Below are 12,012 nucleotides of genomic sequence, written 5' to 3' on the forward strand. Positions count from 1 at the left end.
ATCACTCTGAGGTACCAAATATCTCACTCATTTTAGCAGATAAGCTATAGGTCAGTTACAATCTTTTCCTTGATACTTTACTCACAGAGATTTAAAAAATATAGGCGGAAGCATCATGTTATAATAGTCTATACTAATTTTTGCCAAGATGTGTACATAAGCAAGGAATAGAGGAGAATGAGCTCAAAATAAAGTAGGAGAGAAGGAGGGAGGGGTATTAAGATGTAGTCTTTAAATCACCTATTTAACAGAGCATGCTAAAAGCATTGGTCAAGATTATTAGGAAGAACAGATTATAAAGATAAAATTTTCACTAATTTTTGTGAGTGGTATTAAAAAACATGAAAAATAAACTTATTTCACAGTATAAATTCATTAGTGACCAAAACCCAGAAATATTTTCCACTCTGTTCCATATGGACTTATATGAATTAGCTACCATTAATAGACCTTGTTTTCTAGAGCACTCATGGAGCAAAGATGCTCTGTGGCTCACTGAGCCCTTTTGAAATAAAAAGAAAACTTTAGTATTCTCTTTCTTGGAAGAAAGCCATGAGAAATAAGAAAATTAAAGGAAAAGTATTGACATCTCTGGTTAGAAACAAAAGGTATGCTAAATAGGCCACATCACTTTTCTTTGTATTTTTAAAGGGAGATGAGAATGAGATTGCTAGTTTATTATTAGTGAAAGGGCAGGGAAAAGAGGCACTTCATTCATGCTCTTCCCTCACACCAACAAAACCAGTCAGCTCAGAAAGTAAGAGCCTCTGTATTAAGACTGAAAACGTTCAGCTGTGACTAGAGATCACTTTCATTTCACAAACCTGAGGAGTCTGTTCCTAAATGGAGACGAGCAAGAAGACTGATCACTAGTAAACATAAACCGAGAAACAATAGATTACTCCATCTGCTTCCTTAGGCATAATCTCTGTAGCTTGCCCACATATAAAAGCTGGGGGAAGGGGCTTAGACTGTATGTTTGAAAATATTTACATGCAAAATCTGTTTAGAAGAAACAACACAAAGCCAACTTTCTAAACACAGACAATTTGCTAAGATGCATACTATTATCTGCTAACCCAAATATTCTGAAGAACTGAAAACTCATGTGCACTTACCTTGGCAGTAGTTTCTTTAATGGACAGGCTGAACGATTGTTCTTTTTCCTGAAGGCTAGAAGGGATTAAAATAAAATAAAATAAAGTTGACCTTCTCTGCTCATCGCGGTCTGCTACACAAGACACATTTTTATATGAAAACACATAGGCTTTAAGATGACTCATACTAATGCAAAAGAGCCAATACCAAGAAAAAAAATCTGTATATTTTGTTTCAGTGATGCTAGTGACTAACCAACCTTTTTTCCACCCAATTTCTACCCACTTAATCCTGTTTGTTTGCAAAATGTTTCGTACACTAGCTTTACAGTTCTTAATTAATGAGTTTATACATATTTTACTTACCATCTGAAATACAATTATGATTACTTGTGTAACCATATCTTAGAAGTTCCCAGTAGTGTCCAGGACTGGTGCTTTGCTAGGCTACCATCCAAACATCCAACACAAAGGTGTTTCTGACACAAAGTGTTTGCAGTTAACTATCCTTTTACAACCCAGTTTCCAACTCTGCCAGGAAAAGTTCAACTGCAGTCACTTATCACCACAGTAATTTTATATGAAATATAACTGCTGTTTATTTTCATAAAAACCTACAAAATATTTGTACCAAACTGAATCAGTGAGCTGAAACTGAGGCATTTCCCATGCTTATATGAACAAATTCAAGGTTTTCTTCCACATATAAAAACAGGTGGATTTTCTACTTTGATATTACAAAACCTAATTTAAACCTGTGCCTTTGGTGCTTGTAAATAAATTCACAAGTTACATTTTTATCGTAAAGTTCAAAAAGCCAAGTCAAATCAAACATTAGGAGTTAGTACATAGATTACTTTGGCAACTTCAGTACTTCCCTCCTCCTGCTTAGTAGACATACACTTTTATACAGTGTTCAATTACTTTATCACACACTATTTTATTTTCCATCAGACACCTCAATTCAGTGTACATGACAGTCAGCACTCCCCACCAATGGCATTTCAATTTTTCCTTTTAGCTGTGTTATAAAAATTGTACTTCTTTCACAACCTACCGCTAATATTCTCCCCAAAGAACTATTAATTTATATCTCAGCTTTCCTTCAGTGTTTGGCCCTGAAGCATCCAAACATCTCAGAAACATCACCGGATTTATTTCAATGATACTCTCACAAGATAAGGCAGCATTGTATTCATTTTACAAATGGAAGAAATGCAAGTCACTGTTATTCAGAAAGCACGTTAAGACCGAGTGCCCGTTTTGACATGCACACAGTCCCTGCTGCCTACCTCTATTCATTTCAGTTTTCTGTTAAGAACTTGCTCCTTCATATTTTCCAAGTACTGCACTGCTTCAAGAGTCAGCACTTATTTAAGTCTGAACCCCAAAGCTCACGAAGCTGGACTTGCACTCAGTGACCACCTACAGAAGGGCTGGCTGGACCATCTCACCCAGCCACACGCAGCAGTGAGACAGCCTCAGAGGCAGAATTCAGCTGTCCAGTGCATCATTTAATGGTGCTAACGAAAGAACTATTTTCATTGCTTTCCCTCATACCCTGCTTCACAGAGCACACACCTTTTCAATCGACAGCCCAGCAAGGCCAGTCACCTCATTACCACCACAGCGCGGGGGTCCCTCCAGCTCCAGACAAGGCAGTCCACTCAGAAACAGATCAAGACAACATAAGGCAACACTTGTTGGGTTGTGTAAGGCAACAAACAAATGCAGCTGGCTATGGAAAAGAGGTTTAACACCATTTCCCACTTTTCTCTACTTTCTCCCTTTTCTACAGCAAGATATGGGCAAAACACAAAATATTACATGTATAACGATGACATACTCTGCTTCCTGCTTGCCTCTGGGCATGCCAGAGGGAATGAACTATTTAGCCATTTCTTTTCTCAGGCTCTGGAGCTCCCAGTGACTTTCAGCATCTCCCACAATCGGCGTCTGAGCTGGTCAGGTTATGTAAAAAAGAGCTGGGCTTTGTACAGATGTCAACAAGGAGCAGCGAGGCTGTGGTGTGTAATTGAATGAATAATGGGTGACTGACCCAATTGTTCTGAAACTGCCTCATCAAACTCCACTCTAAAGACTCAGGCCACAATAAAATGTAAAGTGCAGTTATAGCCAGAAGAACAACAGCATAAAGATGGCACCCCTATTTAACAAATCTCTTCTGTCTGCCTTTCTTCTTATCTGTTTACTTTCCTCTCAGAAGCCAGGTTCATACAACGTTTCGCTCCTCTGCAGAACTCACACAGCTAACAGGAAGAGAGATCTTTTTTTAAAAAAAAAAAATCTTTTTAAACCATGTATCCAAAACAGCATTACAAACTAAGACCCAGTTGCAGAGTTCATATTGCTAACAAGGATGCACAAGCCCATGTGGACTTCCAGGTCCAGGTGCTGAGTGGGAAAAAACACTTTATACCCAGATTTCTTTTTATGAGCTTCTATCCAGTCACTGAAAAATAAATAAGGAATCGCACACTGCCATTTCACTGACAGCAGGACTACAGTTTAAAGAGAATTTTGCAGAAATACAGTTTTAAGAGAATTTTATATTAACGTGACACATATCAATAAAGAATCTCATTAGTAAATCATCATTTTGACTCAAGCTAGCGATAGCCGCATTAAGCACAGGCTTGAATCTAAAGAAACCTTTTGTTACAGTTACAGCGTTCATGCAGGCTCTCACATGTGTATTTGTATTATTTATGGTATAAATTTCACAGCAGCATCCTGTGTCAAAACCTTGTTAGCCTTCAGAGCAATACCTTTTTAAAGACTATCCCATCATACAATTCACACACAGCAATCAAAACTGTGTACAAACTAGACACAGTTACCAACTATGAACAGCTTTTAACTAAGTTTATTCCCAGGTTGGCGTCTTCTACCACAAAACACCGTCACAGAGATGCCCCTCACAAGCTTTCCAATTAACTGACAAGCTAATGACCCGCAAGAGAAACCAAACAGTCAATACCAATTCATTCTACCAACAAAGGCCTTTAACAGCCATGATCTGTTACATGTGACTTGAACCAGAAGTAGTATTTTATCACCACCCTGGAACATTATATTTCATTTTAAGAGGGCTATTCTGTCTGCTTAAAAGTCGCTTTACTTATTACTGCCAGGGAAAATGGCTTCAAAAAGAGCTCCTTGGAACAACACTAAATTCTTGCCTGGGAAGACATTCATAGTTTTGACTCATTGCTATTCTTCTCTGGAAGAACAGCTAATCAAGAATTTGACTGCTCGTCCTCAGTGTCTCTGCAATCTATTATAATGACCATTTAGAACTTACTTCTCAAATTCAATATAAGCTAACTCCATCACAGAGAAAGCAAAAGTTCTTGACCCAGCTGATGGAAGGACTAGAATAAGACAGGAATTCAATTAACGCAAATTTAACTGACTCAACACAGGAAAAGAAAGGTTTTTAAACACTGCCAGAACGGACAGCAATCTATATCTCATGTGTAATTTCTTCATGCACACAGATGGCTACGTAGGCCTATCATTTAAATGGCTTGCAATGGATTTACGCACATTAGGATCCATAACAAGAAGAGAAGAAAAGGAACGTAGACTTGCTACATGCTAGGGCCTCATTGTATACATGCTAGACCAGAACAGGAAAGCAGGAGCTGAGGAATTACCCTTTCTGCATGACGAATGAAGTAATACTTTGGCAAAACACAGACTTCAGCTGGAGAGCTGCAGAAGTATGTAGGAATGCTGCACATTCAGGAGCTGAGGCTGACTTGGCAGGTGACACCAGACTACGGAAAAATTTTAAGATCCAAATACTTCAAGCAAGTCAGTGCCTTTTAAATACCTCATTTTAGTGCCCTCAAAGAAAAACAGGTACTGAGTATGTTGAACAGTAATAACACAGTTGGAATCTGCTGAGACAATGATGTTCATAATCAGGAATGGTGTGCTGGAAAAATAAAGCAAGCCAGTTCAACGCAATAGGGGACAGAAGGAAGACTTGGAAGCGAGTGGTCTGGTTCACACATTCCTCACTCTGTCACAGGCTTCCCACATGACTACAGAGGACACTGAATGTATATAACAGATAATGGTTTAGAAGCCTTTAATTTAGAAGAATTAGAAAATATTCTAAGTAGTTATGATTTACATGCAGGAATTACAGACACTGTGGAAGTGGCTTTGTTCAGAGGAAGGCTGACTAGCACAATACTGGGAAGAATGGCTTTCTGCTAAAGGAAGGCACGTTTCTGAATGTCTTTCCTTCCACTTTGCTAGCATACTTCCCTTTGCATACCAGGCTATTGTGTATTTATGTTTTGCTTCCCAAGAAAAAATTCAAAGAATGAAAATGGGCAAAAGGCAAGTCATGCTATTCTCTACATTCAGGATATATAAATGCATACTGCTTTAGCAGAAACAGTTCCTGTATTAATGGCAAAATACATATATACGGTGACAAAAAAATTTAGTCAGAATGGAGTTTCTATAACTGCACAATAGAACATACCACACACGTGGTACCAATGTAAAATAAATAAATAAATTCTGTACTGGAAATTTTTATTTTCATACAGAAAGTGAGCAGCCATCTCTGACCTCTGCCTGAACAGAATGAAAGACAAAAGGAAACCCTTTAACAGCAAATATTTTTCCTTACATTACTGTCACCTGAAAGATTATTCTGTTATTTCACTCCCTGACTCCACACTACAACACAGTGCTTCAGCAAAAAGCACTTTTGTTTCTTTAAAACTAAGCACGAGTCAGAACAAATTAAAATTATCTATACTTGAATTTCTAATTCAAGAGCAACAGCCTAGAAACCTACACTCAGATTGTATGCATGTGAGAAGGCACGATAGGCTGAAACCTCAATTCATATGAATATGTATTCCCTTCTAGAAAATACTACTAAATAATATTTTCTTGACTATCAGCAAATATAAACAGTTTTTAGTACATCTGAATTTGGCTCGGAGCAATGAGATTGCCTGTAAAGGATAACTTTCTCCTAATGGTCACAGCCTGCACAGAGCGTGACTTCTCCAACTTTCAGCCTTCTAACATGACTCCTTCTCTGATTCTGAAGTCACAAGAAACTGTACTCTCTTAAAAGATGAAAATATATAAAGCAAGCCCTACACTTGTAATCTTACTGTTAACAGCAAACAGAAGCTGACCTTCCCAAAAAAGCCTTTGTCCATTCCTTTGCAAAAGAAATCAGAAGTACTACTTGGGGAACATTTGTTGTAAACATCTGCTACAGTCTACATCAAGGCAAAAATCCAACAAAAAGCCACCAAAAACCTTAAGTCTATGGACTTCGCTGGGCCTTTAAGGAAGAAATCAACAATACAAAAATCAAATCAAACAATCAATAACTTTCTTGTACTTTTATGGTTCCTTTAATGTGCATATCTCAGAAAGCTTTGAAGACAAATCAGAAAAAAAGCTTTTGAAGAAAACTATACTTAACAAGAGGCAGCTTTAAGCTACACATGTACAAGCAGGACTAAAAGAATAAATAAGAAAACATACTTATACCTAAAGTTTTTAGTAAAATCAACAGATTCATGATTATAGATACCATGTGAGATTTTTTACAAGGACAAGACCTACAAGGGTGCTGCTGGTCCTACACTTCTGCTCTATGAAGAACGTTCAGAGCTAGATTGCATTAAATGCACTAGGGTGAAACAGCACTTTTTGTTTTCTTTATAAACTTTCTACCACAAAGTTTGATTCTCCCTAAACAAGGAAGACATTAGATAACAAGATTTTCATTGTATGTGATATGTTCATAAGCCTGACTGGGTGACACATCTGCATATTACCATACCAGGAAAGCAATTTTTCAGTCAAGCACGTAAGTTCCTCTTCATCTTTGTGCAATGATCCACAGGACTTTAAACAATGAGATTTTCACAGTAGCGTCTCTCTGTGCTGCAAAGCAAAATCATCCTTTAAACATAAGTCAGGGGTTTCCAAACACTGATTTTTCCTTAGACAATGCAACCCACAGAAAACTTCTGTAAGATGACGGAGCTGGTTAAACAATGCTAAAAACACATAACTGGTGCTAAACTGATGTGGTAAAAATCCAATTTCTCTATCTAAACCTGTCAGTGCTCTTGAGGCATGGACTTTGACACTAAATAAGAGGGAAAAGTTGTGTTTAATTCATACTGAAAATTAAATTTGTGGCAGTTGCAAGGACTAGTCACTTGAATTAGAAGAAAAATGCAAAGTGTCACCTTGGAAAGCTTCCAACCTCAAAAATTAATCTGAGGCAAAAATTATCAAGAGATGTACTTTACAGTACTGGAGCACTGGATCTTCTGCACATTTCAATCTACAAAGTTCTCCAAGGAATATGAATAAGAACCCAAAATTATGTACCTAGCTCTGAACCATCAGAGAGCTGATTTTGCTCCAACAATTTGCTCTTTTTCTAGCGATCTTTTTGCAGGGCAGTATATCTTCATTGTTATGCTATGTCAAGGATTCCTTCAATACATGTGCTCCCCCACTCAGAATTTATCAAGAGGCAGAACCAGAAGTATACTTTCCCAATGTCTTCGTAAAACCTCAGCTTACCAATAAGGTTTCCCATTGACTCCTGTGTCGCTGGGTGACTGCACTTGTCTTTGTCAACTCTCAAAGAGCTATACTTACCTGAAGTGGACCATAACAACTCAACACCCTGCCCAGAAGCTCTTACATACACAAGAACTCGAAATTGAGACACCCCTTATTTGCTGCAGTGCTGTCAGACACTAGCCTGAATTACAGGAGGCTTGCAGAAAAATCAGGGCATTAGAAGATGCTTCTCAATTTTTTCTAAGAATGATTAAGATCTGTTTTTTTTTTTTAATGCCCACAATAGGAGGTCTGAGGCAGCACCACAGTCTGTATAGTATGCTAGCTGGGGGTTTTGCCTAAAATCACTCCAACAGAAACAACCCCTTCACAGACACTTGGAGATGCTACTGGCATCTTTAACGACAAACCCAAGCTGAATTTTCATTGCCACGGATTGAGGAATCTTCTGGTCCTATAACACACCATTCAGACAGCCGAACTGGCTGTTTCAACCAACCATGCACATGGTGCTGTATTTCCCACCACCTTTCTGTCATTTGTGGCAGTTGTTCCAGCTGCTACGTGAAACGGGAACATAGGACCGAAAACAAAGGCACAATCAAACAGTTATCTGCAGCAGCAGTTCATCACATCCAAACATTTTCCTGAGATTTTCTGATATGTTCAGGAGACCCCCATTCTTCTGCTACATCTGCCTGGAGTGCACAAAAACTAGATCTTGCCCACAGCAGCTGAAATCATTCTCCTAGGATTAACATCCATTGTATTTCACTGACTGAAAGAGTCTGTCCCTGGACATTGATATTATATGCTTCTCTTTACTATAAACAAAATAATTCAGTATCATAACTCGATTGGGACAACTGGCCATATTTCCCTAAAGAGAAATAAAACTCATCATATGCATACCCAGAGGAATCAGTACATAAGTGGCCCAGACTTTATAGGATGCTATATCCCACTGGATGCTGTTCAGGCAAGCAGGGGGAACCAGATGCTCAGCAGGGAAAATCAGATTCCTCATTACACCGCATACATGGGTGCTAAAGCAGTTTGTACTCATCTTTCTGCTGGGACTTTTTCTTTCTATAATAATGCTGCCTGGAAGGACAAAAACTGCCTCTAAGATTGTTCAAAAATACTTCAGGTTCCTAGGAGTGTCTCTGTCCTCCAAGTTACACTCTCCCTGCTGTTTCCAACCCCTCGTGTTCTTCCCAAGCAAGGCCAGTACCTACAGCGTGGGAGCAGAATTCACCAGAAGCCCTTCTTCCTCCCTACAGCAAGGATCCCGGTGGGAACAGAGTCACTATGAACTGCTGAGCCACAGAACAAAGCACTCTGCTCAGACATAGGCAACTCAAGAAGTCCTCTGCCACTATTTCAAACTCTGCCAGCTCTTGTCTGATGACTTTTGTTTGCACCCTTGTAGGAAGCAAATTCACTTCACATGCTAAAGCACGTACATACACCGTGTGGCATGCCAGGCTTTCAGTACACAGTTTCTTCTGGAGTTGCTCCCACCAGTGAGGAAAAAAAAGAAGCAAAAGCCACTTGCCCAAGGAATCCACCCTTCAATCCTAGGCAGAGAACAAAGGAATGAAATTAATCCTAGGTAGACAAAAACAGAGAGGAAAACACCTATCTATCTACAAAAAGAAAGCTGAGCCTCCTAATCAGTCACATCACAAAGGAAGAGGCAGACCTCTTCCCTCACCTATGACTCGTCTTAGCATCTCACAAAAGCCTGCAGCCAACTTTGAGAAAGCCAAGATGATGGCCTTCTCAAACACAAACCCAGCCGTGGGACTAGCTGAAAACGAGACAATCCTATTATCAAAGCTCAGGTTGGGTTGTGACATTTGACACAATATTGGGAGTTTCTCCTCAAAAAGTCCCTTGTGGCAAAGGAAGCTGGCTGTGCAGCCAATCACTCCAAAGGCAGAATGTCCAGGGAATTTCCAGGGCCGAGTCCTCCCCAAGTGATGGGGAACATCCTCTGGCTCTGCTCCTCTGCTGCAAGCTCACCGCCCCAGGGTTTGTGAAGCTGTAGCACACAGAATAGAATGATCAATTGATCATTAAACAAGAGAACTACAATTAAGTAAACAGGGCACCATACCATCTTCACTACACCTAGCTATAGTAGCAGCAGTGGTATTGGCTATATTTTAAGAACCCAAATTGTATTTTCATTCAGCTCGTAGCACAGACAGAGACACATTTCCTACCATAGAGAACAGTTTTAAAACTCTGTGTTAAGCTTTAAAAAAAGTAGATCAGAGCAGCATGAAAGGGCCCTAAGTCCAGGCAGTAAGGCAAATACTCAAAGCGACCTGTGTATTGTGCTTGTGTCATGGAAGATGATTTATCACTGACTGAAATTAAGTCAACATGGACAGGCCTGGGGAGGAACTGAAACCTTAAAGACTCATGTCCAGACCTGATGACTGCGACAGAAGTAAACAACAGGGAGACCTGTTTCTGGGGCTGTGCAGCACTTCTTCACGTGGTGTATTTCACACGCAAACACCCTTTTTCAATTCCTGAAGACCTACAAAGCTAAAATAACTGAACTAGCGAGGTGACCGAGAGCTCTCACTTCTTCACTCCTATTACCTGGTGATGAAGCCTTAGCTGCGGTGGCCACTACACAAGTTACCTGTTTTGCCTGTGCATCTGACAGCTCAAGACACGCATTTCATCATGCATATCTGTAAAAGTGAAACAAAGGTGGAAAAGCTCTCTTCTCTCACCTATTTTTCTTACTTGCACTCCCTTTTAATATTATCCTTTCCCTGGACTTTTGATATTTTACAGCAACACCATGTGGACAGATAGTGTGCTGTGTGTTTCAAAGACGTATTTTTAAGGAGAAGAAGACAACAGATCATGCACAAAATAGGGAAAAGTACAGAGGACAGAGCCCAGAAGCTTTATCCTCTCACACAGCACAGAAGCAAGAATCTTATAGAGACCAGACACACATGCACACAACACCCATGCTTACACCACCATCTGTGAAATACAACACTATCTGGGAAGGCAAGTGGCTGTCAGGTGCCGACAACTGATGGCAGGAGAGGGAAAGTCTCGTCAGAAGGGCAGAAAGCCTTTCTGCCAAGGGAGCAGCACAGGATTGCTGACATCCTCACAAGGCAGACACCTGATGATGCAGCATGTGAAAATCACCCACCAAGTGAAAGACCCATAAGTAAATTAAGTTGCCTGGGAAAATGAAAGCAACAGTGACTTGCTGAAAACAATTCTATGTACAGCCAGTCCCAGGAACAGCTAAAACCTCCCCAGCACCAAATGAGGCCAGAAGTTCCATAACAATGCAATGTGCTTAGATGTCTGCTAAACCACTGGGGTCTTCATGGTCTGACTCAAAACCAAGCAGAGCAGTCTCTCCTGAAAATATTCAGAAAGATCTTTCTAAAAAAAAAAAAAAAGTTTAGATTATTTTTCCTCTAACCTACCTACCAACATCACTTTCTACTTGTAATTAAGCACCACTAAGGTGGTGAAATTGGGAAAAAGTGAAGACAACAAAAAAGCTCCAAACCACCCAAAAAAACAAGTAGTAAACCCAGAAGTAAAAACTCCGAGACCATCTGGCATTAAAAGTACAATTCAGTTCTCTGCTGTCCTACACACAAGCCCAGCAAACAGTAGGAACATTGGCAGCCCAGGCACTGCAGCAGAAACTTTTTGATGCTATAAAGCCATTTCATCCCTCTGCTCTTCATATTCGTGCTACCTTCTTATTCCCAGAGGATATTTTTTAATATGTATGCATTTTCACAGAAATAGCCAAAGAAAACTTCAAACCATGTATTTAAATGAAACTTTCCTGGGTAGACTGCATGTTATCTAGCAAACAACAGACATCTTTTTGAAAGGATAGGATACAATTTTGCTTCTTCTAAATACAGTTCTTTAAAGCTAAGATTTTTGTTGAAAGGCTGTTACGAATAAACATGGCTGCATTCAGACTACTTCAGTAATTTCACGCAGCTTGCTAACCACTAATTTGACCAGAAATTTAATGTGGACATACACTTTGAAGAACAACAAAACGTTTACAACATCTTCTCTCCTAATGACAGTACATGACAGCCCATTCTGGATGCCACTTCCTAAATTAATACGTGAAACTATGTATAAATGTTCTTTTCTAACTTCTCTCAGGTAAACCAACTTCTCTAAAGAAACCCACCTTTTTTGCTTTTATCAGGCTTTGGCCTCAACTGATGTTGTTGAATGCTCTGAGTATATTCCAGCTAATAAAGTT

At 39.5% G+C, this 12,012-nt stretch overlaps 1 protein-coding gene across 4 annotated transcripts in view; it reads right to left on the bottom strand.

Annotated features, from left to right (window-relative positions):
- DISC1 (DISC1 scaffold protein) overlaps positions 1–12,012 on the bottom strand; it is a 207,852-nt gene that overhangs the window by 123,723 nt on the left and 72,117 nt on the right. For all 4 annotated transcript variants that reach the window (XM_055810644.1, XM_055810641.1, XM_055810642.1 and 1 more), the window contains one exon: positions 1,119–1,173. In XM_055810644.1, coding sequence (XP_055666619.1) covers positions 1,119–1,173 — 55 coding nt within the window. The remainder of the gene's footprint in view (positions 1–1,118; positions 1,174–12,012) is intronic.

This window comes from Falco peregrinus, chromosome 7 (genome assembly GCF_023634155.1).
Source record: "Falco peregrinus isolate bFalPer1 chromosome 7, bFalPer1.pri, whole genome shotgun sequence".
Lineage (NCBI taxonomy): Eukaryota > Metazoa > Chordata > Aves > Falconiformes > Falconidae > Falco > Falco peregrinus.